This window comes from Pongo pygmaeus, chromosome 4 (assembly GCF_028885625.2).
Source record: "Pongo pygmaeus isolate AG05252 chromosome 4, NHGRI_mPonPyg2-v2.0_pri, whole genome shotgun sequence".
Classification (NCBI taxonomy): domain Eukaryota; kingdom Metazoa; phylum Chordata; class Mammalia; order Primates; family Hominidae; genus Pongo; species Pongo pygmaeus.
This window is the reverse complement of record NC_072377.2, coordinates 70,815,141-70,839,501: the sequence shown is the minus strand read 5'-3', so window position 1 is coordinate 70,839,501 and position 24,361 is coordinate 70,815,141. Positions and strand designations below refer to the sequence as shown.

The 24,361-nt window shown below is 42.4% G+C and overlaps 1 protein-coding gene across 6 annotated transcripts in view; it reads left to right on the top strand.

Annotated features, from left to right (window-relative positions):
• The first annotated feature begins 13,921 nt into the window (after window positions 1-13,921).
• ADAMTS6 (ADAM metallopeptidase with thrombospondin type 1 motif 6) overlaps window positions 13,922-24,361 on the top strand; it is a 331,625-nt gene continuing 321,185 nt past the window's right edge. For 5 of the 6 annotated variants that reach the window (XR_010126390.1, XR_010126391.1, XM_063664848.1 and 2 more), the window contains exons 1-3: window positions 13,922-15,301; window positions 16,064-16,113; window positions 22,742-23,116. Coding sequence is in view for 4 of the 6 variants with exons in the window: in XM_063664848.1 (XP_063520918.1) it covers window positions 23,020-23,116 (97 nt within the window). In the remaining 2 variants the exon portion in view is untranslated. The remainder of the gene's footprint in view (window positions 15,302-16,063; window positions 16,114-22,741; window positions 23,117-24,361) is intronic. The other variant, XM_054487509.2, reaches the window with a different exon arrangement.

The window sequence follows — 24,361 nt, the reverse complement described above, 5'->3', positions numbered from 1 at the left end:
AAAGAATGAGACTTTTAATCTTCTAATTTAAGTCATTCTTAAATTCAGGAAAGTTTTTTTCTGGTATGTATTTGTCTGTTTTTGTACAGTTGTTCTGAATCCATTTTCAGGAATATGACTAATTTTGAGATTAGATCCCAGGTTCTAACCCTTATATCAATAATTAATTTTCATCTGTTTGCTCATTTTATGTATATTTAGAAGGATTTTTGGCAAATGACATAAGGTGAGGAATTAAGTTTTTTTCTAATTAGCTTGCCTTCTCAAAACTGAAAAAAATACACGTTTATTTTCTATATCTTTCATTCTGTTTCTATTTTTTAATTAATTTTTTATTTTTTATTTTTATGGGCACATAGTAGGTGTATATATTTATAGGGCACATGAGATATTTTGATACAGGCATGCAATGTGTAATAATCACATCAGGGTAAATGGGATATCCATCACTTCCAGCATTTCTCTCTTGTGTTACAAACAATCTAATTATACTTTTTTGGTTATTTTAAAATGTAGCATTAAATTATATTTGACTGTAGTCACCCTGTTGAACTAGCAAATACTAGGTCTTATGTATTCTTTTTTAAAAATTTTATTTTAAATTATGTTTCGTAGAGACAGGGTCCCCATATGTTGCCCAGGCTGGTCTTGAACTCCTGGGCTTAAGCAATCTTCCACTTGGCCTCCCAAAGTGCTGGGATTACGGCCACTATGCCCAGCCATGCATTTCTTTAATATTTTGTACCCATTAACCATCCCCACTTCTCCTCAACCCCCTGCCCCCCACTGTCCTTCCCAGCCTCTGGTAACCATCTTTCTATTCTCTGTCTCCATGAGTTCAATTGTTTTAATTTTTACCTTCCACAATTAAGTGAGAATGTTTGAAGTTTGTCTTTCTGTGCCTGGCTTGTTTGAAGTTTGTCTTTCTGTGCCTGGCTTATTTCACTTGACATAATGACCTCCTGTTCCATTTATGTTGTTGCCAATGATAGGATCTCATTCTTTTTTATGGCTGAAGAGTAACTTCATTGTGGAGTACTCCGCTGCATACCACATAGTCAGGATTGCTAGTGAGATTGAACACTTCATTATTTATTTATTGGTCTTAGCTTGTTTTCTCCTGTGACTTGCCTATTTATGGCATTTTCCAATTTTTTTGGTCTGTCTTATAGATTTGTGAGAGTTATTTAATGAGAGACATTTATTCTGTTTCAATTATATATATTGCAAATCCTCCCAATCTCTGGTTTATATTTTTCACTTTTTAACGATCTTTTAATTTTCATTTAATAAAGTAGAAATCATCAGTCTTTTCCTTTATGCTTTGAGTCTTTGCACTTATTTAAGAAATTCTACAATAACCTCTCCCCTCTCCCCTCTCCCCTCTCCCCTCTCCCTCCTTTTCGGTCTCCCTCTCCTTCTTTTTTCGGTCTCCCTCTGTTGCCAAAGCTGGACTGTACTGCCGTGATCTCGGCTCGCTGCAACCTCCCTGCCTCAGGCTCCTGTGATTCTCCTGCCTCGGCCTACCGAGTGCCTGGGATTGCAGGCGCGCGCCACCACACCTGACTGGTTTTTGTATTTTTGGTGGAGACCGGGTTTCGCCGTGTTGACCGGGCTGGTCTCCAGCTCCTGGCCTGGAGTGGTCTGCCCGCCACGGCCTCCCGAGGTGCTGGGGTTGCAGACGGAGTCCCGCTCACTCAATGCTCAATGTTGCTCAGGCTGGAGTGCAGTGGCGTGATCTCGGCTCGCTACAACCTCCACCTCCCAGCCACCTGCCTTGGCCTCCTAAAGTGCTAAGATTACAGCCTCTGCCCCGCCGCCACCCCGTCTAGGAAGTGAGAAGCCTCTCTGCCTGGCTGCCCATCATCTGGGATGTGAGGAGCCCCTCTGCCCAGCCGCCCTGTCTGGGAGGTGAGGAGTGCCTCTGCCTGGCCGCCACCCCATCTGGGAGGAAGTGAGGAGCACCTCTGCCCAGCCACCCCGTCTGGGAGATGAGGAGCACCTCTGCCCGGCCGTCCAGTCTGGGAGGTGAGGAGCGCCTCTGACTGGCCGCCACCCCGTCTGAGAGGAAGTGAGGAGCGCCTCTGCCCGGCAGCCCCATCTGGGAAGTGAGGAACGCCTCTGCCCCATCACCCCGTCTGGGAGGTGAGGAGCGCCTCTGCCCAGCCGCCACCCCCTCTGGGAAGTGAGGAGCACCTCTGCCCGGCCGCCCCGTCTGGGAGGTGAGGAGTGCCTCTGCCCGGCTGCCACCCCGTCTGGGAGGAAGTGAGGAGTGCCTCTGCCCGGCCGCCCCCTCTGGGAAGTGAGGAGCGCTGCTGCCCAGCCGCCCCGTCTGGGAAGTGAGGAGCGCCTCTGCCTGGCCGCCCATCGTCTGGGAGGTGAGGAGCGCCTCTGCCTGGCTGCCACCCCATCTGGGAGGAAGTGAGGAGCGCCTCTGCCCGGCCGCCCCGTCTGGGAAGTGAGGAGCGCCTCTGCCCGGCCGCCCCCTCTGGGAAGTGAGGAGTGCCTCTGCCCGGCCGCCCCGTCTGGGAAGTGAGGAGCGCCTCTGCCCGGCTGCCCATCATCTGGGAGGTGAGGAGCACTTCTGCCCGGCCGCCCCATCTGGGAAGTGAGGAGCGCCTCTGCCCGGCCGCCCCGTCTGGGAGGTGAGGAGCGCCTCTGCCTGGCTGCCACCCCATCTGGGAGGAAGTGAGGAGCACCTCTGCCCGGCCGCCCCGTCTGGGAGGTGAGGAGTGTCTCTGCCCGGCCGCCCCATCTGGGAAGTGAGGAGCACCTCTGCCCGGCCGCCCTGTCTGGGAGGTGAGGAGCGCCTCTGCCTGGCTGCCACCCCATCTGGGAGGAAGTGAGGAGCGCCTCTGCCCGGCCGCCCCGTCTGGGAAGTGAGGAGCGTCTCTGCCCGGCCGCCCCGTCTGGGAAGTGAGGAGCGCCCCTGCCCGGCCGCACCGTCTGGGAAGTGAGGAGCGCCTCTGCCCGGCCGCCCATCGTCTGGGAGGTGAGGAGCGCCTCTGCCCGGCCGCCCCGTCTGGGAGGTGAGGAGCACCTCTGCCTGGCTGCCACCCCGTCTGGGAGAAAGTGAAGAGCGCCTCTGCCCGGCCGCCCCGTCTGGGAGGTGAGGAGTGCCTCTGCCCGGCCCCCCCGTCTGGGAGGTGAGGAATGCCTCTGCCCGGCTGCCTCGTCTGGGAAGTGAGGAGCACCTCTGCCCGGCCGCCCTGTCTGGGAGGTGAGGAGCGCCTCTGCCTGGCTGCCACCCCATCTGGGAGGAAGTGAGGAGCGCCTCTGCCCGGCCGCCCCGTCTGGGAAGTGAGGAGCGCCTCTGCCCGGCCGCCCCGTCTGGGAGGTGAGGAGCGCCTCTGCCCGGCCGCCCCGTCTGGGAGGTGAGGAGCGCCTCTGCCCGGCCGCCCTGTCTGGGAGGTGAGGAGCGCCTCTGCCCGGCCGCCCTGTCTGGGAGGTGTACCCAACAGCTCCGAAGAGACAGCGACCATCGGGAGCGGGCCATGAGGACGATGGCGGTTTTGTTGAAAAGAAGGGGGGGAAGTGTGGGGAAAGGAAGGAGAGATCAGATTGTTGCTGTGTCTGTGTAGAAAGAGGTGGGCATAGGAGACTCCATTTTGTTCTGACTAGGAGAAATTCTTCTGCCTTGGGATGCTGTTGATCTATGGCCTTTCCCCCAGCCCCCTGCTCTCTGAAACATGTGCTGTGTCAACTCAGGGTTAAATGGATTAAGGGTGGTGCAAGATGTGCTTTGTTAAACAGATGCTTGAAGGCAGCATGCTCTTTAAGAGTCATCACCACTGCCTAATCTCAAGTACCCAGGGACACAAACACTGCAGAAGGCCGCAGGGTCCTCTGCCTAGGAAAACCAGAGACCTTTGTTCATGTGTTTATCTCCTGACCTTCTCTCCACTATTATCCTATGACCCTGCCATATCCTCCTCTCCGAGAAACACCCAAGAATCATCAATAAATACTTAATTTAAAAAAAAAAGAAATTCTACAATAATTAGAAAATATTTATTTTTACTATATGAGATTCAAATCCCATCGTATTGAAGGAGTAAAATGTATCATATTGAAAGTGTATGCAATTTGGCCAGGCGTGGTGGCTCATGCCTGTAATCCTAGCACTTTAGGAGGCAGAGGCAGGTGGATCACCTGAGGTCAGGAGTTTGAGACCAACCTGGCCAACATGGTGAAACCCCATCTCTACTGAAAATAGAAAAATTAGCCAGGCATGGTGGCATGAGCCTGTAATCCCAGTTACTCGGGAGGCTGAGGCATGAGAATTGCTTGAACCTGGGAGGCAGAGGTCGCAGTGAGCTGACATCACACCCTGGGCGACAGAGTGAGACTCCGTCACAAAAAAAAAAAAAAAAAAGTATATGGAATTTGGTTTTAACATTTTATTTTTTTTGAAACAACTTCTTGCTCTGTCACCCAGGCTGGAGTATAGTGGCAGCATCATAACTCATTGTAACCTGAAACTCCTGGGCTCAAGCATTCTTCCTACCTCAGCCTCTCAAGTAGCTAGGACTACAGGTGTGCACCAATATACCCAGCTAATTTTTTTTTTATACCTAGCTACTTTAAAAAAAAATTTTTTTTGTAGAATCAGTGTCTTGCTATTGCCCACTCTCATCTCTAATTCCTGGCCTCAAGCCGGCAATTCCCACTTCAGCTTCCCAAAGCAAGAGATTTCAGGTATGAGTCACCGTGGGAGTTTGGTTTTAATGTTTTACATCTAGTTTTAATATCTCAGGAGTTGAATTAATAATTCATCATCTTTAGAGAGAGTCGCCTGCTTCAATGTAGCAATTAATTCCAAGCAAGTGTATAATCAGAATTCTTCATGTCATTTTTCTGAAAATACGAGCAGTCTAATTTTAAGAAATGGCTTGGTTTTCAACTTAAACATTTAAGTTTAATTTATAGGTTAATGTATTAAAATTGTTAAGGGTTTCTTCTTACCTCTATAAATTCCTCAATCCCTGTTCTTTGGCTATCAAATTCTTCTGTCTTTGCTTCTAGTTTTCAGTTTCTGAAATATATACCTACATATAAACAAATTTCTTCTTCTCCCCAATTTCCATTTATTCCATCTTTGGTTTCCTGAACAGGGTTCACTTAAATTTATTAGTTTTCTAAAGACTCCTCTAACTTTTTTGGGGGGGTGTGACTAGGGAGTTTGCTGTCAACTCTATTCTGCCCGTAATCTTCATTTCTTAATTAAATGAAGAAAGGAAAGAAAAGCTGGAGGGAATGAATGATGGGGAGCCTGGGTCCCCTGAGGAAGGACCCCACTACACTACTGACAATTTATGCTGTTAATCTTTCTCCCATCCTTCCCCAAGGAGACCTCTGGCCTTTTACCAGAGTAACTGCACTGGGGAAAGGGGAATGATCAGACTTTTCCGGGACTTACTGGATACTGGCTCTGAGCTGACATTGATTCCAGGGGACCCAAAACATCATTGTGGTCCTCCAGTTAAAGTAGGGTCTTATGGAGGTCGGGTACTTAATGGAGTTTTAGCTCAGGTCCCACTTATAGTGAGTCCAGTGGGTACCTGGACTCATCCTGTAGTCATTTCCCCAGTGTCGGAATGCATAATTGGCATAGACATACTTAGCAGCTGGCAGAATCTGCACATTGGCTCCCTGACTGGTAGGATGAAGGCTATTATGGTGGGAAAGGCCAAATGGAAGCCATTAGAGCTGCCTCTACCTAGAAAAATAGTAAATCAAAAACAATATTGTAAAAACAAACAAAAAACAACAACAAAAACCAATATCGCATCCCTGAAGGGAGTGCAGAGATTAGTGCCACCATCAAGGACTTGAAAGACGCAGGGGTGGTGATTCCCACCACATCTCCATTCAACTCTCCTATTTGGCCCGTACAGAAGAGAGATGGATCTTGGAGAATGACAGTGGATTATCGTAAGCTTAACTAAGTGGTGACTCCAATTAAAGCTGCTATGTCAGATGTGGTTTCATTGTTTGGACAAATTAATACATCTCCTGGTACCTGGTATGCAGCCATTGATTTGGCAAGTGCCTTTTTCCCCATTCCTGTTTGTAAGACCCACCAGAAGCAATTTGCCTTCAGCTGGCAAGACCAGCAATATACCTTCACTGTCGTACCTCTGGGGTATATCAGCTCTCCAGCTTTGTGTCATAATCTTGTTTGCAGAGATCTTGATCACTTTTCCCTTCCACAGGGTATCACACCAGTTCATTACATTGATGACAGTATGTGACCGGATCTAGTGAGCAAGAAGTAGCCAACACACTGGACTTATTGATGAGACATTTGCATGCCAGGGGATGGGAAATTAACTAAAATTCAGGGACTTTCTACCTCAGTAAAATTTCTAGTGGTCCATTGGTGTGGGGCCTCTCAAGATATTCCTTCTAAGGTGAAGGATAAGTTGCTGCATTTGCCCCCTCCTACAACCAAGAAAGAGGGACAACACCTAGTGGGTCTATTTGGATTTTGGAGGCAACACATTCCTCATTTTGGTGTGTTACTCCAGCCCATTTATCGAGTGACCTAAAAGGCTGCCAGTTTTGAGTAGGGTCCAGAACAGGAGAAGGCTCTGCAACAGGTCTAGGCTGTTGTGAAAGCTGCTGTGCCACTTGGGCCATATGGCCCAGCAGATCCAATGGTGCTTGAGATGTCAGTGGCAGATAGGGATGCTATTTGGAGCCTTTAGCAGGCCCCCATAGGTGAATCACAGCAGAGGCCTCTAGGATTTTGGAGCAAGGACCTATCATCTTCTGCAGATAACTACTCTCCTTTTGAGAGACAGTTCTTGGCTGGTTACTGGGCTTTGGTAGAAACTGAATGTTTGACTATGGGCCATCAAGTCACCATGTAACCTAAACTGCCTGTCATAAACTCGTGCTTTCTGACCCATGTAGCCATAATGTGGGGCATGCACAGCGGCATTCCATCATCAAAAGGAAGTGGTATATATGTGATCAGGCTTGAGCAAGTCCTGAGGGCACAAGTAAGTTATGTGAGGAAGTGGCTCAAATGCCCATGGTCCCTGCTCCTGCCACCTAGCTCTCTTTCCCCCAGGCTGCACCAGTGGTCTCATGGGGAGCTCCCTATGAACAGTTGAAAAAGGAAGAGAAGACAAGGGCCTGGCTTACAGATGGTTCTGCACGATATGATAGCACCACCCAAAAGTGGACAGCTGCAGCACTACAGCTGCTTTCTAGAACATCCTTGATGGACAATGGTGAAGGGAAATCTTCCCAGTGGGCAGAACTTCGAGCAGTGCACCTGGTTGTGGACTTTGCATGAAATGAGAAATGGCCAGATGTGCGATTATATACTGATTCATAGGCTGTAGCAGATGGTTTGGCCGGATGGTCAGGAACTTGGAAGAAGCATGATTGGAAAATTGGTGATGAAGAAATTTGGGGAAGAGGTATGTGGATGGACCTCTCTTTTTGAGTGGTCAAAAACTATATTTGTATCTGTTATGAGTGCTCACCAAAGGTGACCTCAGCAGAGGAGGATTTTAATAATCAAGTGGATAGGATGACTTATTCTGTGGACACCACTCAGCCTCTTTCCCCAGTCACCCCTGTCATCACCCAATGGGCCCATGAACAAAGTGGCCATGGTGGCAGGGATGGAGGTTGCACATGGGCTTGGGAACATGGACTTCCACTCATCAAGGCTGACCTGGCTATGACCACTGCTGAGTGCCTGATTTGCCAGCAGCAGAGACCAACACTGAGCCCTTGATATGGCACCATTCCTTGGGGTGATCAGCCAGCTACTTGGTGGCAGGTTGATTATATTGGACCTCTTCCATCATGGAAAGGGCAGCAGTTTGTCCTCACCAGAATAGACACTTATTCCAGATATGGGTTTGCCTATCCTGCACGGAATGCCTTATCCACCATCATGGTATTCTGCATAGCATTGCCTCTGACCAAGGCACATACTTTACAGCTAAAGAAGTGCAGCAGTATGTTCATGCTCTTGGAATTCACTGGTCTTCTCCTTATCATTTTGAAGCAGCTGGATTGATAGAATGGTGGAATGGCCTTTTGAAAGCACAGCAGCTTTCACAACAGCCTAGACCTGTTGCAGAGCCTTCTCCTGTTCTGGACCCTACTCAAAACTGGCAGCCTTTTAGGTCACTCGATAAATGGGCTGGAGTAACACACCAAAATGAGGAATGTGTTGCCTCCAAAATCCAAAGTCACAATTACAACATCAACTAGGTGACAATACTTTGCAGGGCTGGCGCAGAGTTCTCCAGAAGGCTGTGTATGCTCTGAATCAGTGTCCAATATATGGTACAGTTTCTCCCATAGCCAGGATTCACGGGTCCAGGAATCAAGGGGTGGAAGTGGAAGTGGCACCACTCACCATCACCCCTAGCGGCCCATTAGAAAAATTTTTGCTTCCTGTTCCCACAACATTACGTTCTGCTGGCCTAAAGGTCTTAGGTCCAGAGTGGAGAGTGCTGCCATCAGGACACACAAAAATGATTCCATTAAACTGGAAGTTAATATTACCACCTGGACACTTTGAGCTCCTCCTACCTTTAAGTCAACAGGCTAAGAAGGGAGTTACAGTGTTGCCTGGGGTGATTGGCTTGGACTATCAAGATGACATCAGTCTACTACTCATCTTGAAATCAGTCTACTCTTCCTTACCTGATGGAGGTAAGGAAGAGTATGCGTGGAATACAGGAGATCCTTTAGGGCCTCTCTTAGTATTACCATGCGCAGTGATTAAGGTCAATGGGAAACTACAACAACCCAATCCAAGCAGGACTAAAAATGACCTAGACCCTTCCGGAATGAAGGTTTGGGTCACTCTACCAGGTACAAAACCACAACCTGCTGAGGTGCTTGCTGAAGAGACACAGGGAATACAGAATGGGTAGTAGAAGAAGGTTGTTATCAGTACCGGCCATGACCACCATTACCGGTTGCAGAAATGAGAACTGTAATTCTCATGAGTATTTCCTCCTTATTTTGTTAAGAACATGTTTATGCATGTATACAGTTGTACTAACAAAATACCTTCATTTTCCTTTTTCCTTTATCGTGTGACATAAAATTTATTGACTTCATATCAGCATTTAAGTGGTAACTTTATGTAATAGCATTTAGTTTAAGGATTAGTGCGCTTCCAGTTTTACAAAGGATAGGGATAGCTGTATTATGTTAGGCATAATTATGACCTTATTATTGTCTTTATTTGAAGATTATGTAAGATTTCAGGAGATGTGTGTGGGTTCAAGTTGACAAAAGGTAGACTTCTGATGGTTAATATTGAGTGTCAACTTGATTGGATTGAAGGATGCTAAGTATTGTTCCTGGCTGTGTTGTGAGGGTGTTGCCAAAGGAGATTAACATTTGAGTCAGCGGACTGGGAGAGGAGGACCCACCCTCAAGCTGGGTGGGCACAATCTAATCAGCTGCCAGCATGGCTAGAATAAAAGCAGGCAGAAGAACATGGAAGTTCTGGACTGGCTGAGTCTTCCAGCCTCATCTTTCTCCCCTGCTGGATGCTTCCTGCCCTCAAACATCAGACTCCAAGTTCTTCAGCTTTTGGACTCCTGGACCTACACCAGTAGTTTGCCAGGGGCCCTTGGACCTTTGGTCAAAGGCTGAAGGCTGCACTGTTGACTTCTCTACTTTTGAGGTTTTGGGACTTCGACTGGCTTCTTTGCTTCTCAGCTTGCAGATGGTCTATTGTGGAATTTCACCTTATGATCGTGTGAGTCAATACTCCTTAATAAACTCTCCTTCATATATACAGCTATCCTATTAGTTCTGTCCCTCTAGATAACCCTGACTAATATAGCTTCTATTTTTTGGTTTTTGAAATATATACATATAAACAAATTTCTTCCCCTCCCCAATTTCCATTTATTTCACCTTTGGTTTCCTGAATGGGGTTCACTTAAGTATATTAGTTTTCTAAAGACTGCTAGCTTTTTTTTTTTTTTTTAGATGTGACTAAGGAGTTTCCTGTCAACTCTATTCTGCCCATAATCTTCATTTCTTAAACGAGGAAGGAAAAGAAAAGCTGGAGGGAAAAGTTTTGAAAGAGAAAAAATTGGTCTCTATAATAATTTTCAAGAATTTTTCCTGCAACTAAAATTAAGTGTTTAGTTTATGAAGAAAAAAATGGATGGGTATAGTACATACATTTCCATAGTAACAGAAGTGCTAAATACGGTATTAAAAATGGCAAGATATGCCTGTAATCCCAGCACTTTGGGAGGCCGAGACAGGCGGATCACGAAGTCAGGAGATTGAGACCATCCTGGCTAACACCGTGAAATCCCGTCTCTACTAAAAATACAAAAAATTAGCCGTGTGTGGTGGCGGGCGCCTGTAGTCCCAGCTGCTGGGGAGGCTGAGGCAGGAGAATGGCATGAACTCAGGAGGCGGAGCTTGTAGTGAGCAGAGCTCGCACCACTGCATTCCAGCCTGGGCTACACAGTGAGACTCTGCCTCAAAAAAAAAAAAAAAAAAAAAAGGGAGGATATTTATATAGGATTTATATTGCAAGAAAAAGAAGAAATGAAGGGGAAACAAGATTTAATAGATTTAGTGGCTGGGTACAGTGGCTGATGCTTAAAATCCACCACTTTGGGAGCTCGAGGTGGGAGTGAGAGGTAACAGCTGCTGGCAGTCCTTACAGCCCTCGCTCGCTCTGGGCACCTCCTCTGCCTGGACTCCCACTTTGGCGGCACTTGAGGAGTCCTTCAGCCCGCCGCTCACTGGCAGCCCCTTTCTGGGCTGGCCAAGGCCAGAGCCGGCTCCCTCAGCTTGCGGGGAGGTGTGGAGGGAGAGGCGCGGGCGGGAACCAGGGCTGCGCACCATGCTTGCCGGCCAGCGCGAGTTCCGGTTGTGCGTGGGCTCCGCGGACCCCGCACTTGGAGCCCCCGGCTGGCCCCACCAGCCCGGGCAGTGAGGGGCTTAGCACCTGGGCCAGCAGCTGCTGTGCTCGATTTCTCGCTGGGCCTTAGCTGCCTTCCCGCGGGGCAGGGCCCGGGACCTGCAGCCCGCCATGCCTGAGCCTCCCCCATCCCCGCCGCGGGCTCCTGTGCCGCCGGAGCCTCCCCTACGAGCACTGCCACCTGCTCCACCGTGCCCAGTCGACCACCCAAGGGCTGAGGAGTGCAGGCGCAAGGTGCGGGACTGGCAGGCAGCTCCACCTGCAGCCCCAGTGCGGGACCCACTGGGTGAAGCCAGCTGGGCTCCTGGGTCTGGTGGGGACTTGGAGAACCTTTATGTCTAGCTAAGGGATTGTAAATACACCAATCGGCACTCTATCTAGCTCAAGGTTTGTAAACACACCAGTCAGCACCCTGTGTCTAGCTCAGGGTTTGTGAATGCACCAATAGACACTCTGTATCTAGCTACTCTGGTGGGGCCTTGGAGAACCTATATGTGGACACTCTGTATCTAGCTAATCTGGTGGGGAGGTGGAGAACCTTTGTGTCTAGCTCAGGGATTGTAAACACACCAATCAGCACCCTGTCAAAACAGACCACTCGGCTCTACCAATCAGCAGGATGTGGGTGGGGCCAGATAAGAGAATAAAAGCAGGCTGCCCGAGTCAGCAGTCGCAACCTGCTCGGGTCCCCTTCCACGCTGTGGAAGCTTTGTTCTTTTACTCTTTGCAATAAATCTTGCTGCTGCTCACTCTTTGGGTCCACACTGCATTTATGAGCTGTAACACTCACTGTGAAGGTCTGCAGCTTCACTCCTGAGCCAGCGAGACCACAAACCCACCAGAAGGCCGAACACATCCGAACAGCAGAAGGAACAAACTCCGGACACGTTGCCTTCAAGAACTGTGACACTCACCCGAGAGTCCGTGGCTTCATTCTTGAAGTCAGTGAGACCAAGAACCCACCAATTCCGGACACAGGAGGATCACTTGAGGCTGAGTTCATGACCAGCCTGGGCAACAGGGAGACCCTATCTCTACAAAAATAAAAACTTAGCTGGGGATGGTGGTTCATGCCTGTAGTTCCAGCTAAAATATATATATTTTTTATTAGTCAATTTAAATAAGTAAATAGATAATAAAAATTTTAAAAAGAGACAAGAGAATGGCGGTTACATGGGCCAGTTGACTTGTGAAAATTCATTAGACTGGACACTTGTCATCAAACTGTGTAATTATTTATGCATTTTTCTGCATGAATATTTTCAATTGAAAGTTTATTAAAAGATCGAGCCATTGCAATGTATGGATCTTGATTCTAATAAAAAGAGGCATTTTTTAAAGCCCTTTTTGCAGTTGGGAAATCTGAGTACAATATTTGATGACATGAGTTATTAATGTTTTAAGAATAACAGTGGTGTGTATTTATTTTTTAGTACTTTCATTTTAGAAATACAGGGAAATAATGAATGAAATGATATCTGATGAAATGATAGATGAAACAAAGTTGGTCACTCTTGGACACTTGAAACTGGATGATGGCTACATGAGTGTTCATTATACTGTTTTTTTTTTTTACTTCTGTATATGTTTGAAATTTTCTGCAATGCAGTTAAAATATTTACCACAAACACATATATATACACATATATAAAGTTAAATTGACAGTTCGCCATTTCCCACCCTAATCAATTTTCACCAATTATTCACAGTATTCTTGACCCAATCACTTGGAGACAGAATCTGCTGGAAAAATTTCATTACTCTGTTTAGACACAGGATGGCACTCTTTGAATAAGTAATTAGCCAAAGTCCACTCCCACTAAGAAAGCTCCTCTACAAGCTGCTACTTTGTAGGGCAGTTTATCTTAGTTGAGGGTAAAATCTTTTCAGAGAGCTCATATAGATGTTTACTGCTCATACCTTTATTTTTTGTGTGTGTGCTGGCTGTCCCTATTTACTGCCAGTACTTGAAAAATTAAGGAAGGTTAAGGTTCAACACTATTTAAATAGTCATTTGATGCCTACTTTTCTTATTTTCGGTGTTTACAATTATTGCTATATTTTGCTACCTCATGTATTTCACATATATGTACACACATATATACACATACAAATACACACACATACATACATATGAATCATCTTTATTTAAAACTCAATGCCCACTATTGAACAGATTTCTACATTTTAAATGGCATTTAGCCAAATACTACTGATTAAGGTCAGGATGAGGACTGTTGACTCTGTGGACAGATGCTTTCCACTTTCAACCCTTGAAGAATTGAAATAACTGTATTCTTGGACGTTCTCGGTTGATTCATGCCTCCTTTTAGCCAACTATTCATAGATTCACCAGAAGAATTACACCTACTACCTCCGGCGTAGGAAGAAAAAAAAATCAAATGGGCAATAATGTTAGCAGAAGCTTGAAATTTAAGAGCCGGTATTCAGAAAGATCATCCTTCCTACCCGCTTCCCTCCGGTCCAGTTCTCCTTTCTGGTTCTCGCCATCGGAAATCGACTTGGCATTAACTAAGGGCTGGAATTTCAAGGCGTCAATTTTCCCCTGCCCCCAACCTCGGAAACTCTTAAACAGCTCCCTATTCTACACTCAACGGTAGAGACAGATAAATGATGCAGCAGATTACACCGTTGAAAGGCAACATTTGTCCTGAGCTATTTTCACATTTTTTCCTGTTTCCGATGTATGTGCCAGACTTTGTTTGCTTGCTTAGGACATGGAAAACACTGGGCATTTTCTCCCCAGTGGCTTTCATTCTCAGCAAATGAAAGTGAAAGTGCTACATTGTAGCGGTATTTTATCCTTAAAGTCTGGACCGGCAGCTGGTGTGTAGGGAGGAGGGAGGGTGGGATTGGGAAGGCTGAAGAACCAGTTTTGAGGTTTTGTTTGTTTATCTTGAGATCGCAGCAGGGTTCCTGTTTTTTTCCCTTCCTTTTTTTTTTTTTTTTTTTGGTGGTGGTGGGGTCCTACTTCGGATTTATTTTCATTTGGGCAGTCATTGAAGTTTCATTCAATGGACTGACTTAAAAAAATACACTCCACTTGTGGCTTTTCCCGGTTGCACTTTAAAACACCATCCAGTCTCACCCTCATCTGGAAATAATGCAAGCTTCTCTCTTCCTTCCCCCGCTCCCTCCTCCCCTACTTTTTTTTTTTCTTTTAAAGCTCCACATAACCTGAAGTCGATAATCAGATAGAAAATGTGCTGGTATTAGTTTACTTTAGTTGACTTTCCCTTTTGGTGCTAACCTTACTTGCTGAAGTATGTATAAAACACAGGCATTTTGTACACTTGTAGCTACTGAGTCTTGTGCCTGCTCCACGAATCTAAGCTTTAAGTTTCCTCAGAGGCACTGTTTACGTGCAAGTTTTAACATTTTGATTGTGTGGATTTTAAAAATAAAATTACACGGAGAATGACACCAGAGATCTTAACAGTGACATTAGTCCATCTAAAGTCATTCATCCTTCTCCCTCCCCCTTCATTTTTCCAAGAAACAACTAATAGCAAACCAGGCTAGAATTTCTAAGAGAGCTTAGAGGAGGAGGAGGAAAAGAGGCGGAGTGAGATAGGACAGAGAGGTTAGAGAGGCCAGAATTTCTCTCATTCACAGTGTGGAAAAGTTGACATTGTCTAAGCCCTTCTGAATGGCTGGTAGTTGGTTACCCCGATTGTACCTCTACCTCCCCTCCCCCTCCACGTGACGACCCAGGACACATGCGCACCCGACGCAGCCCAGGCACATCTGCAGACTGACGTCAGTGTGCTCTGCCTCCGAGGAAAAGCTGCCAAAATTTTCTCCTGCTGCAATTCAAGTTGGCTGGGGGCCGGTAGTGAGATCTAGGGCTACTTCAACAAAACTTTGCTGCCCTTCCTGCTCCTCTTGTCTTCTTTTCTCCTGATACCTTTTGATGCTCTGCACATGTTATTTGCATAGCAAAGGCACTAAGCTTTCCAGGAAGAGAGGGCACCACTTCCACCCCCAATAAGTCTTTTTTCCCGTCTTTTCTTTCTTTTCTTTTCCTTTTTTGGGGGGTGGGGAGGGAGAGAAAGGGGTTTGCAAAGGCAGCATCTCAGAGTGATAGCCTAGATGTATTGAAGGCATCTCTTATTCTGCCAAATCGGAAAGTCAGTTCTCTAAAGCCCAGGTTAGCCAGACCATAGGGTTTTATTCTGGCTGCAGAATAACTGGCTGGTGTGGCTTTGCAAAGGGGGGCAAAAAATAAAAAAAATAAAAAATAAAAAAAAGTTAGTGAGGAGAGGGAGTACGTGAGTCGTCCAGTGCAATCTCTATTGTCTGAAACTTACTTTTTATCAGAATTTGAAGATGAAAACGGTAAGGAAGACTTAACAATATTCAATGAAGCTTTTTTTTTAAACCAACAACTTGTGCTTTGCTTGTCTTCCGAATAACGCTTAGAAAACTTTTTTTCTGTGTGTGTGTTTTTTTTTTTTTTTAATGGCAATGAGTGAGCTTGACTGAACTCATTTTACAAATAGATATCTTTTTAACTCCAGACTTGTCGGGGATTGTAGAATTCTGGGACTTGCAGTTATTTTATGATGCAAAAAAATACGTTTATTTTATGAATATACAATACATATTTTGTGAAGTGGACTTGATTATGATTATTGTAATCTTTTAACTGAGCACCAAATAGTAATCCGGAAGGTAATAATGATGTGTGTGTTTTAAATTGATTTCCAGTTTTCTTAAAGAAAAGTCTTCTGCATTTTGTAGTTTCATGTCAGTGTCGTTAAGTCTTCAGACAAGTGCATATTTTATGCCTGGGCTCAGAGGGTAGCATTAATGTGCTAGCTGTAGCCCCGATGCTCTAGGACATGTTAAGCTCTTAATAGGCTAATCAAAGAGATGGAAGCGTGTGTTTTTGATTTACTTTTGGCCACTTGGGACGTGCTAGACTCACAACCCTCCGGAGCCTTGTTTATCGGGGTATGTCTGTATATATGGTGTATGGGACCAAAGTTCAGGGATTGAGGAGGGAGAGCGAGAGTGCAGGAATGGGATATTGGGAAGCCTCTTTCTGATAATACGTGCTACAATTCCTGTCTTTGATGCTTTCTTTCCCTGTACTAGAGGAAAAATGAGCGAGAGATTGAGAAAGCGCACTGAGAGGGAACAAGAGAGTGAGTTTCTTACTCTTGTTTTTATTTGAGCTGCCGGTGCAACGCGTTTGGGCCAGATGCCAACTGTCTGGGTCACACGCGTTTTATCCAAATAGATTTAGCGCTGCTGTCTGGAAATGGGCTGCTGAATGTTAACTTTAGGATCAACTCAACCAGGGCAGCTCAGACTGTTACCCTCTGTCTGGGCGAAGTGGAATGGTGGGGGCGGGGGGAGGTGAGGGTGTGCAGAGCAGAGAGAAAAAGGGAAACTGAACCATTGCTTGGAAGTTTAAAAAAGACACTTGAGTGTGATTTTCAACATATTCTTTTTATGTTCAAGTGGCGTGGACTAATTTTCTGTTCTTTTTTCTTTCTTTTTTAGTTTCTGTTGATTAGACTGAAATGTTTAGATGTGGGGATGACAGTTTTCAGAATTCATGACAGGAAAAGAAACGTAACACAAAATTGGTGTAGTTGAAAGAAACTAAGAAAATTAATTTTGGAGATAATTGTTTTCTTGTGTTGCAGCAAAGTGGTAGCTGCAGTCTGGTTTATGTTAATTTTGTGCTTAAATGTGATCGTTAGTGTTTTGAATTTTTGAAGAATAGCATTTAGAGGCAAATACGTTGATTTCAAACACATCAAATTCATTCATTTGCCACAGCTGCAAATGAAATCTGTGTAGTGGTCTTAATATTTTTGTGATTCCCAAGAAGAAAAACTTCTAGCCTCAAGACTGAAAATACTGTAATACTCCTTATGTCTGGTCCCAATACCTGTAAGATTAATTCCTACTCTTGTCTACTCTTAGCACTTCTTCTTTCTTTCCTTAGTAATCACTAGTAGTAGTAACTAGGATGGGTCTTTATGCCAAATCTTATCAAGTTTGTGACTTTAGTGAGTGAATGAAGGGAGTTACCATATTAAGAGATAGTTAACAGCATATTTGGACTATGTGTTGGGGGTAGTGGGGAGAAAAAGAGGGGAAGAGGTGGATAGCTCTCTTGCTTCTGCCAAAAAACATGGTTGATTATCAAGCTAACCTCAAGAGAAAAAACTTATAATACAGATAATGTGCATTTACTTGCTATCTGGAAAAAAGTGTGAGACTACATGTAATTTAGGGCTTGAGTTTTATAAATCATGGTTTGCATTTTTGCTTTTAGCTCATTTGCTTTTCTTGATAGATATGTTTTGAGTAATTTATGTGTTTAGTTTCACCTTTCCTTGGAAACCAATCTCACAAATTTTATAAATGATCTAGAAACCTTTATACTTAGAGCCTAATTGTGTCCTTAGCATACAGTAGGTGATAATAAATATTTGTTGGGAGAATAAATGGAAAATGAAAGAAGTTAATTTTCATATATAAAAATTAAATACCTGAAAGGAGCATGGTATTGTTGTTTCTTCCATGGAGACCAAATCAGCCTTAAATAAATAACCAGTTTTAAGATGGATGAAAGAAGTTGAGAAGAACATTATACATATTCTTTAGCTTCATAATAATAGCTCACAAGAGGAAATTATTACCTTGGCTACTCCCCGATCACTTGAGTGGGAAGTAAAGATGATAGAGGAAAAAAGACAAGTAATACCCTCCAATCAGGGCAGACTACTGAGGAAATCACTATAGTGCAAGTTGTCTGATCATTTTTCTTCTTAGGTAGTGTAGCTTTGATCTGTGGAAGCAGGTAAATGATCCCTTAACTTTACTGCCTGGTGCATTTGTGTTAGGGAAAAAAGCAGGTGTGAAATCAAAGTGAAATGGACGTTTTGGTTCTGTTTTCAAATTTAAAGTAGTTATAAGTATCATTATCGTGACCAAAGTTCTTAACTCCTTGCTGTAAAAGACAATATAACTAGTTGATTGACTCCATCATCATATCTATTATTTCACATTTTTGAGGGAAAGAGGAACATGAAACTATTTTTGAAGGAAGGCCTTTGAAAAGTGATGTTAGATAATGAAGGAAGGAGGGCTAATATTATTTAGCTTAAAGTGAAGTACAGAGACACTTTACATCATATGTAATCTAATCTCTTAACAAGTCTTTGTGAGATAGACATCAGTATCATGGTTTTATAGATTAGAAAGCAGATGCAGAGAGGTTAAGTAACTGGGGGTCAGGCCAGGACTCAAAGCCTTTGTGCTTTCCACAACATAATGATGTTTCTGCTATACAATTTAAAAGGTCAATGCATTGTGATTTTTGGACAACTGTTTGGTATTTCAATGTTAGTCTGAACTTTGGAAACTATATCTGGAAAAGTCACAGCCTCTACATATTTATGGTGTCCAGATTAACCTCCCCACCAGGTGTCAGAAAGTGGGTTAACTCATTCACTTTTATTGGGTAGGTGACTAAGAGCAGTTAGATTTGTTAGTTGTGTTGATTTTAGTTAAATTCCTTTTTTGTTTGTTTGGGTTTTTTTTTTGAGATAGAGCCTCTCTCTGTCACCCAGGCTGCAGTGCAGTGGCGTGGTCTTGGCTCACTGCAGCCTCCACCTCCCATGATCAGGTGATTCTCTTGCCTCAGCCCCCTGAGTAGCTGGGATTACAGGTGCGCACCACCACTCCTGGCTAATTTTGTATTTTTAGTAGAGACAAGGTTTCGAAATGTTGGCCAGGCTGGTCTCAAACTCCTGGACCTCAGGTGATCTGCCCATCTCAGCCTCCCAAAGTGCTGGGATTACAGGTATGAGCCACCATGCCTGGCCAGTTTTAGTTGAATTCTATCTAGACTTATTTACTTAATGTTAAGTTTCTTCACTGAGCACTGGAGGCCAAAAAAAAAAAAAAAAAAAAAAAAGAAGTGGGGAGGGAGCAAGGGAGTGATAAAGAAGAAAGAAACTCATGTGCCAGCTATTATAACTAGTGTTGGAACCAAGAGTATAACTGGTTTGTTTAACTTCAAAGCTCCTGCTTTTTCAACTATGCATCAATGCCTTTTTTATTGCAAATCCTTAAATCATATAGTAGTCTACTTCTGGCCAAATAGGTATTACTTTTTTTTCTCAATGCTACTGGCTTAGTTAACTTGAGCATTTACAGGAGAGTAGGTAAGAGTGAAGGTTATGAAACTGTAACAATTTACAAAAAGAGCAGGACATTTCTCAAGAGGGAAAAATAGTTGCTCCCTAAATCCAGTCAACTATCTTGTAAGTTTCTCAGTAGTTTCAAAACCTAGAAAAATAGGAGAAAAAGGGATGAATGATTCAATCAAATCTATCTCCATTGCTAGAAAATTAACTCAAATATGTTAAGTATATGTTTTTTAAAGGAATATTATAATCTAAAGTATATGAGGGACTAATTTAATGTCAGATGTTATTACTCAAAACACTCCAGTGATTTAAAAAAATTAAAACAATGAGAATGAATGTTGTTAAAGAGGTGACAATTATACTTTAATATTACATGGGAAGGTTTAGAGTATGGAATCTGTATATAGGTAGGTTGGAAACCAAGATAATGGAATTCTTCTTATTGCCGTTATTGAATAATGGTATAACTTAATCTCTCTATAAATTTTTACCTGAGAAAGGATATATAGTACTTGCTATCTTGCCTAAATTAGTGTAGAAGTAATTTCAAGAAGAAACAATGACTGTATGTGAAGTTGTTAAAAACCATTCACATTAACTAGCCAATACCACTTATAAATATATTGACTGGGCGCAGTGGCTCACGCCTGGAATCCCAGCACTTTGGGAGGCTGAGGCGGGCGGATCAGGAGGTCAGGAGATCGAGACCATCCTGGCTAACACGGTGAAACCCCATCTCTACTAAAAAAAAAATACAAAAAAATCAGCTGGGCATGGTGGCACGCACCTGTAATCCCAGCTACTCAGGAGGCTGAGGCAGGAGAATCACTTGAACCCGGGAGGTGGAGGTTGCAGTGAGCTGAGATCATGCCACTGCACTCCAGCATGGGTGACAAGAGCAAGACTCAGTCTCAAAAAGAAAAAAAAATCTTCTTTGACATTTGTTGTTATTAACTACTATTGACTATTTAAATTGGAGTGCCTTAAACTGGAATTGTGATATAGTACAAAAATTTAGACTTTAGAACCAGACAGCCTTGTGTGAATCTGGGCTCTACTGTTTTATACCTATCTGACCAGTGAGCTTCAGCTTCTTTATTTGTGAATTGGTTGGCTGTATTAGTTATCAATTGCTGTGTAACAAATTACCACAAACTTAGTGAGTTAAAACAATACACATTTATTATCACACAGTTTCTCTGGGTCAGGAATCTAGTGGTTATGTCCTCAGCTTTAGGGTATCTCACGAGCCACAAAGTGTTGGCAAGGACTAGGGTCTTTACAGAAGGCTTGACTGGGGAAAAACCTGTTTCTAAGCTCATCTATTACTGAATAGGATTTAGTTTCTTGCATGCTGTTGGACTGAGGGCCTTAGTTCCTTGTTAGTTATATCAGAGGCTGCTCTCAGTTTCTTCAATGTGGGCCTCACCAAATGACAGCTTGCTTGCTTCATCTAAATCAATTAGGGAAAGATGTGGCTAGCAAGATGGAAGTCAGAATCTTTTGTATGTAATAACGAAAGTGACATCCCCTCAGTGTTGAGGTATTCTATTGGTTAGAATCAAATTAAGAGGAGGGGAGCAAGGGAATGGATATGAGGAGGCCAGATTATTGGGCTCATCAGAGTCTACTCTGCCACAGGGGCAGAGTATATTTACTTCACAAGATGGTTTTGGAGATTAAAAGAAGCAATATATATTAAAGTTTTTTATTTTTGGTCTGATCTTAAACTACCTTTCTGGTTATTACCTGTTAGTTTTTTTGCACAGGAACAAAATTTGCTATTGCTATTATTACTAATATTGTTTACTATTTCCCATTTTTTCTGGTTATTTGGACTTTGTGGAATGCATTTCTTCTATTTGTAATGATTACCTCCAGCAATTTGACTTGTAAAATTGTATTCGTCTTCCAGGATCTATCTGAAATGCTGCTTTTTCCATAAACATTCCTTGATCCATTCTTCTCTGACCCAGAAGTCATCTCCCTCATCTAATCTCCTGCAGCAACTTTGTCAGTTACCTTATTACGGCATTTGTCAGTCTGCCTTACATTTTTCCTTGTTACTTAGATTATGAGCTCTCCAAGGGCAAGGATTGAATCTTAATCTTTTCTGTTTCCCTTAATCCTTTTCTGTATTCTGATGTTGTTATAACATCATCTTTTTAACATAGTAGGACAATATTTGTTGATTAATGAATTAGCTTTTCCAAGGCTTAGCAGTTTAATAACTTGTAGAGACAGATGTAAGGGATTTAAATGGCTGTTGTTGTTTTATATGTTGTATATACCAATATTTCTAGCACCGTAGGGAATGAAGTGTTTCACATAAGTTAATTTTACAGTTAACTACAAATACTTTTTATAGCCTAAAGTGATTTTATTTTAACCACTATTCATTTATTCATTCTTTTACTCATCCATTTTTTTCAACCAACAAATATATAGTAAGAATTTATTATGTGAAAATTTCATATATTAGGGATTTGGAATGAAAATCTTTCTAATATCTTTTGTGTACTTTCCTAACTTATTAACAGTAACTTATCTTATTAAAAGCATTTATCTTCTTATTTTGGACTCAGGCATAGTGTTATGAATATCAGATATTGAACTATATAACACATTTATACATACAACAGCAACTGTTAAACTATGTAAGACCCATTTGCCTCTACCCCAAACTATATTACTTTGGGGTTCTAAAACTACATTTTCATTTTTTATCCTTTTTTGTTTTTGTTTTTGGTCACAGTTTGGCTGTTTGTGGCTAGTTTTTAGTCTCTCTCTTAGTTATTTTCTTCTTCTGATCTGCTGTATGTGGGGAAACCAGGCAGCCAAATATACTATTCTGTATCAAGTGTGAATGGAGACTCTGAGTGAGGTTGTTAGTTGCATGTAAAGTACATGAGATAGGACTTGAAATCTGTTGTAATACCTGAATTGAAGTTTTAAAAATTTCTTTTAAGTTACATTCTAGAGAGTTGAAATTGACTCATGAGTTGCCTTATAAGTCACATGAGACTTCCAAGTAAAGTCAAGGGTTATAGTACATATGGTTCAACTTTTTAGAAGTTTAGCTTCTGATACTGTCTTAGTATTCACAGATGGCTGCTAAATGTCACTGTATTTGTATATCTACTTTGTCAGAAAAAAAATAATAGGTGCCTTATAAAGCAACACAACAATATCTGGATATGAGTGTGTTTAAAAGGCATGTTATGGAATGGGATTACATATTGTTTGTCACTTACATATAATGAACTGAGGTAGTGAAGTCAGCCGACTTTACTTTATCAAAAGGAAGTTAACTCATTGCCCATCATTGTTATCTTCAAAGTTTTTAAAAAAGAATTATGATTTCTCTTTAGATTCCTTATTTGATTGTTAAGTAGCTCTGGCATTATGCTGATAACCATTTAGGTCTCTAATTCTGTGTCTAATCTTGTGAATGTTTATTTAGACTACAAAGAATAACAATGGTCTAGTTTAACTGTATTATTTTGTAGTTATGTCTTTTGGCAAGGATTCAGTACTATATAGGACTTGGATTTTTCCATTCTGGATATTTTTCAGTTAACTTAAATTTTTTTTTTTCTAGGTTAAAAAATGGCCATACTTTAGTAACTAATCAGCCTAATGCTTTGCTTATGAAAACTTTTACCATCATTATTTTTTCATTTTGGATTGAGAAAATGAATCCAGATATAGAAGAAAGTGCAGGATGTTGGATAAAAGTGGCTCTTAAACAGTGGAACATCCAATAACTAATTTACAAGAAGTTTTAAAGAAATAAAATTGTTATGCTTCGATTTTGGTATGGTATTGACTCTTTAGCACATAGGTAGCCCTCAAAAAAATCATCCAGTTTTCTAAATTATGGAAATTTTGTGGAAGACGTTGACCTGGATTTTGAGCCTCATCATGGCTTCATCGGAATTTCATAGTGACCACAGGCTTTCATACAGTTCTCAAGGTAGGATTCTTGCTTTTGAAACTGACACAAAATATTGCTATTAATTGGACAAGAAAAGATTCTGCATATTTAGTTTGGGTGGATAGGTTTTTTTGGGATATGTAGTGATAGGAATAGAGGCCTACTGTGTCAATTCGGTATTAGTTTCATAAATGTTAAGGGCTATGCGTCGTTTAACTTGTCCTACTAGTATTTAACATCCAGTGGATTTTAGAGTTGCCTGGTCTTTCTTGGAAAATGATAGACCCCAGGCCTTGTTCTTCTGAAACTTAAACTTTAATAAGCTTGTTCATTACTAGAGTTTATGGGCAAGGACATGTTCAAAGAGAATCCAAACATTTATGCTGTGGAAGAAGAAACCAGATAAATTATGATACAGGACCCTTTTAATATGGACCCTTTGTGAAAAAATACTTTTCCAAACCTAAGAATTCTGATCTAAAGACTAGAATCTGAGTGTAAGAATGAGAACTGTAAGAAGTGCAACTTTTCACATTCTAATCTTTATAATTTTAATTTATAGAATTGAGCTTTATATCATAGAAATGATCTTAACAAAGCAGGCCCAGGAGTAAATGTCATTTTGTTTGCCATGGACAGTCCAGTCCTTAGAGAATTATTGAAAGGCATACCTTTTGGATTTCCTTCCCATGAATACATAGTAATAGATAATTTTTTGGTGCCAATGAACCAGATTTTCAAGACTATTACAGATTGATGTATGTGTCTAGAAATCCATGTTAAAAAGTGTGGCTGTCAAAGTAAATCAATGAAGCCATGATATTTAGTATGAACTCTAATTATTTATAAGAAGTGAAATAAACACTGTCTTTTAATTTATTTACATTTGGTTATGGTTTTATGGGAGTTTATATTAGTGTGTAAACTCCATGTATAGACACTGAGGCAAATAAGCAGACATTTGGTTTACCTTAGTGGTAAATCTAGCTGAAAGAAGGTACAGCTAAGAAGGTAGATGGAAAATATTTAGTACATCTAAATGAGGAAAATATGTCTAATAGTTCTCTGAAATTTTAGTCAAGCTGTTTTTAAAATAGCTTTATTGAGATATTACTACACATACCATAGACTTCACCCATTTAAGGTGTATAATTCAGTGGTTTTTAGTATTTTCAGCATTGTACAACCATCACAATAACCTATTTTATTTTATCTTATCTTATTTTTTGGCACTAGTGTCATCGCCAACATAATCAATTTTAGAACATTTTCATCACTCCAAAA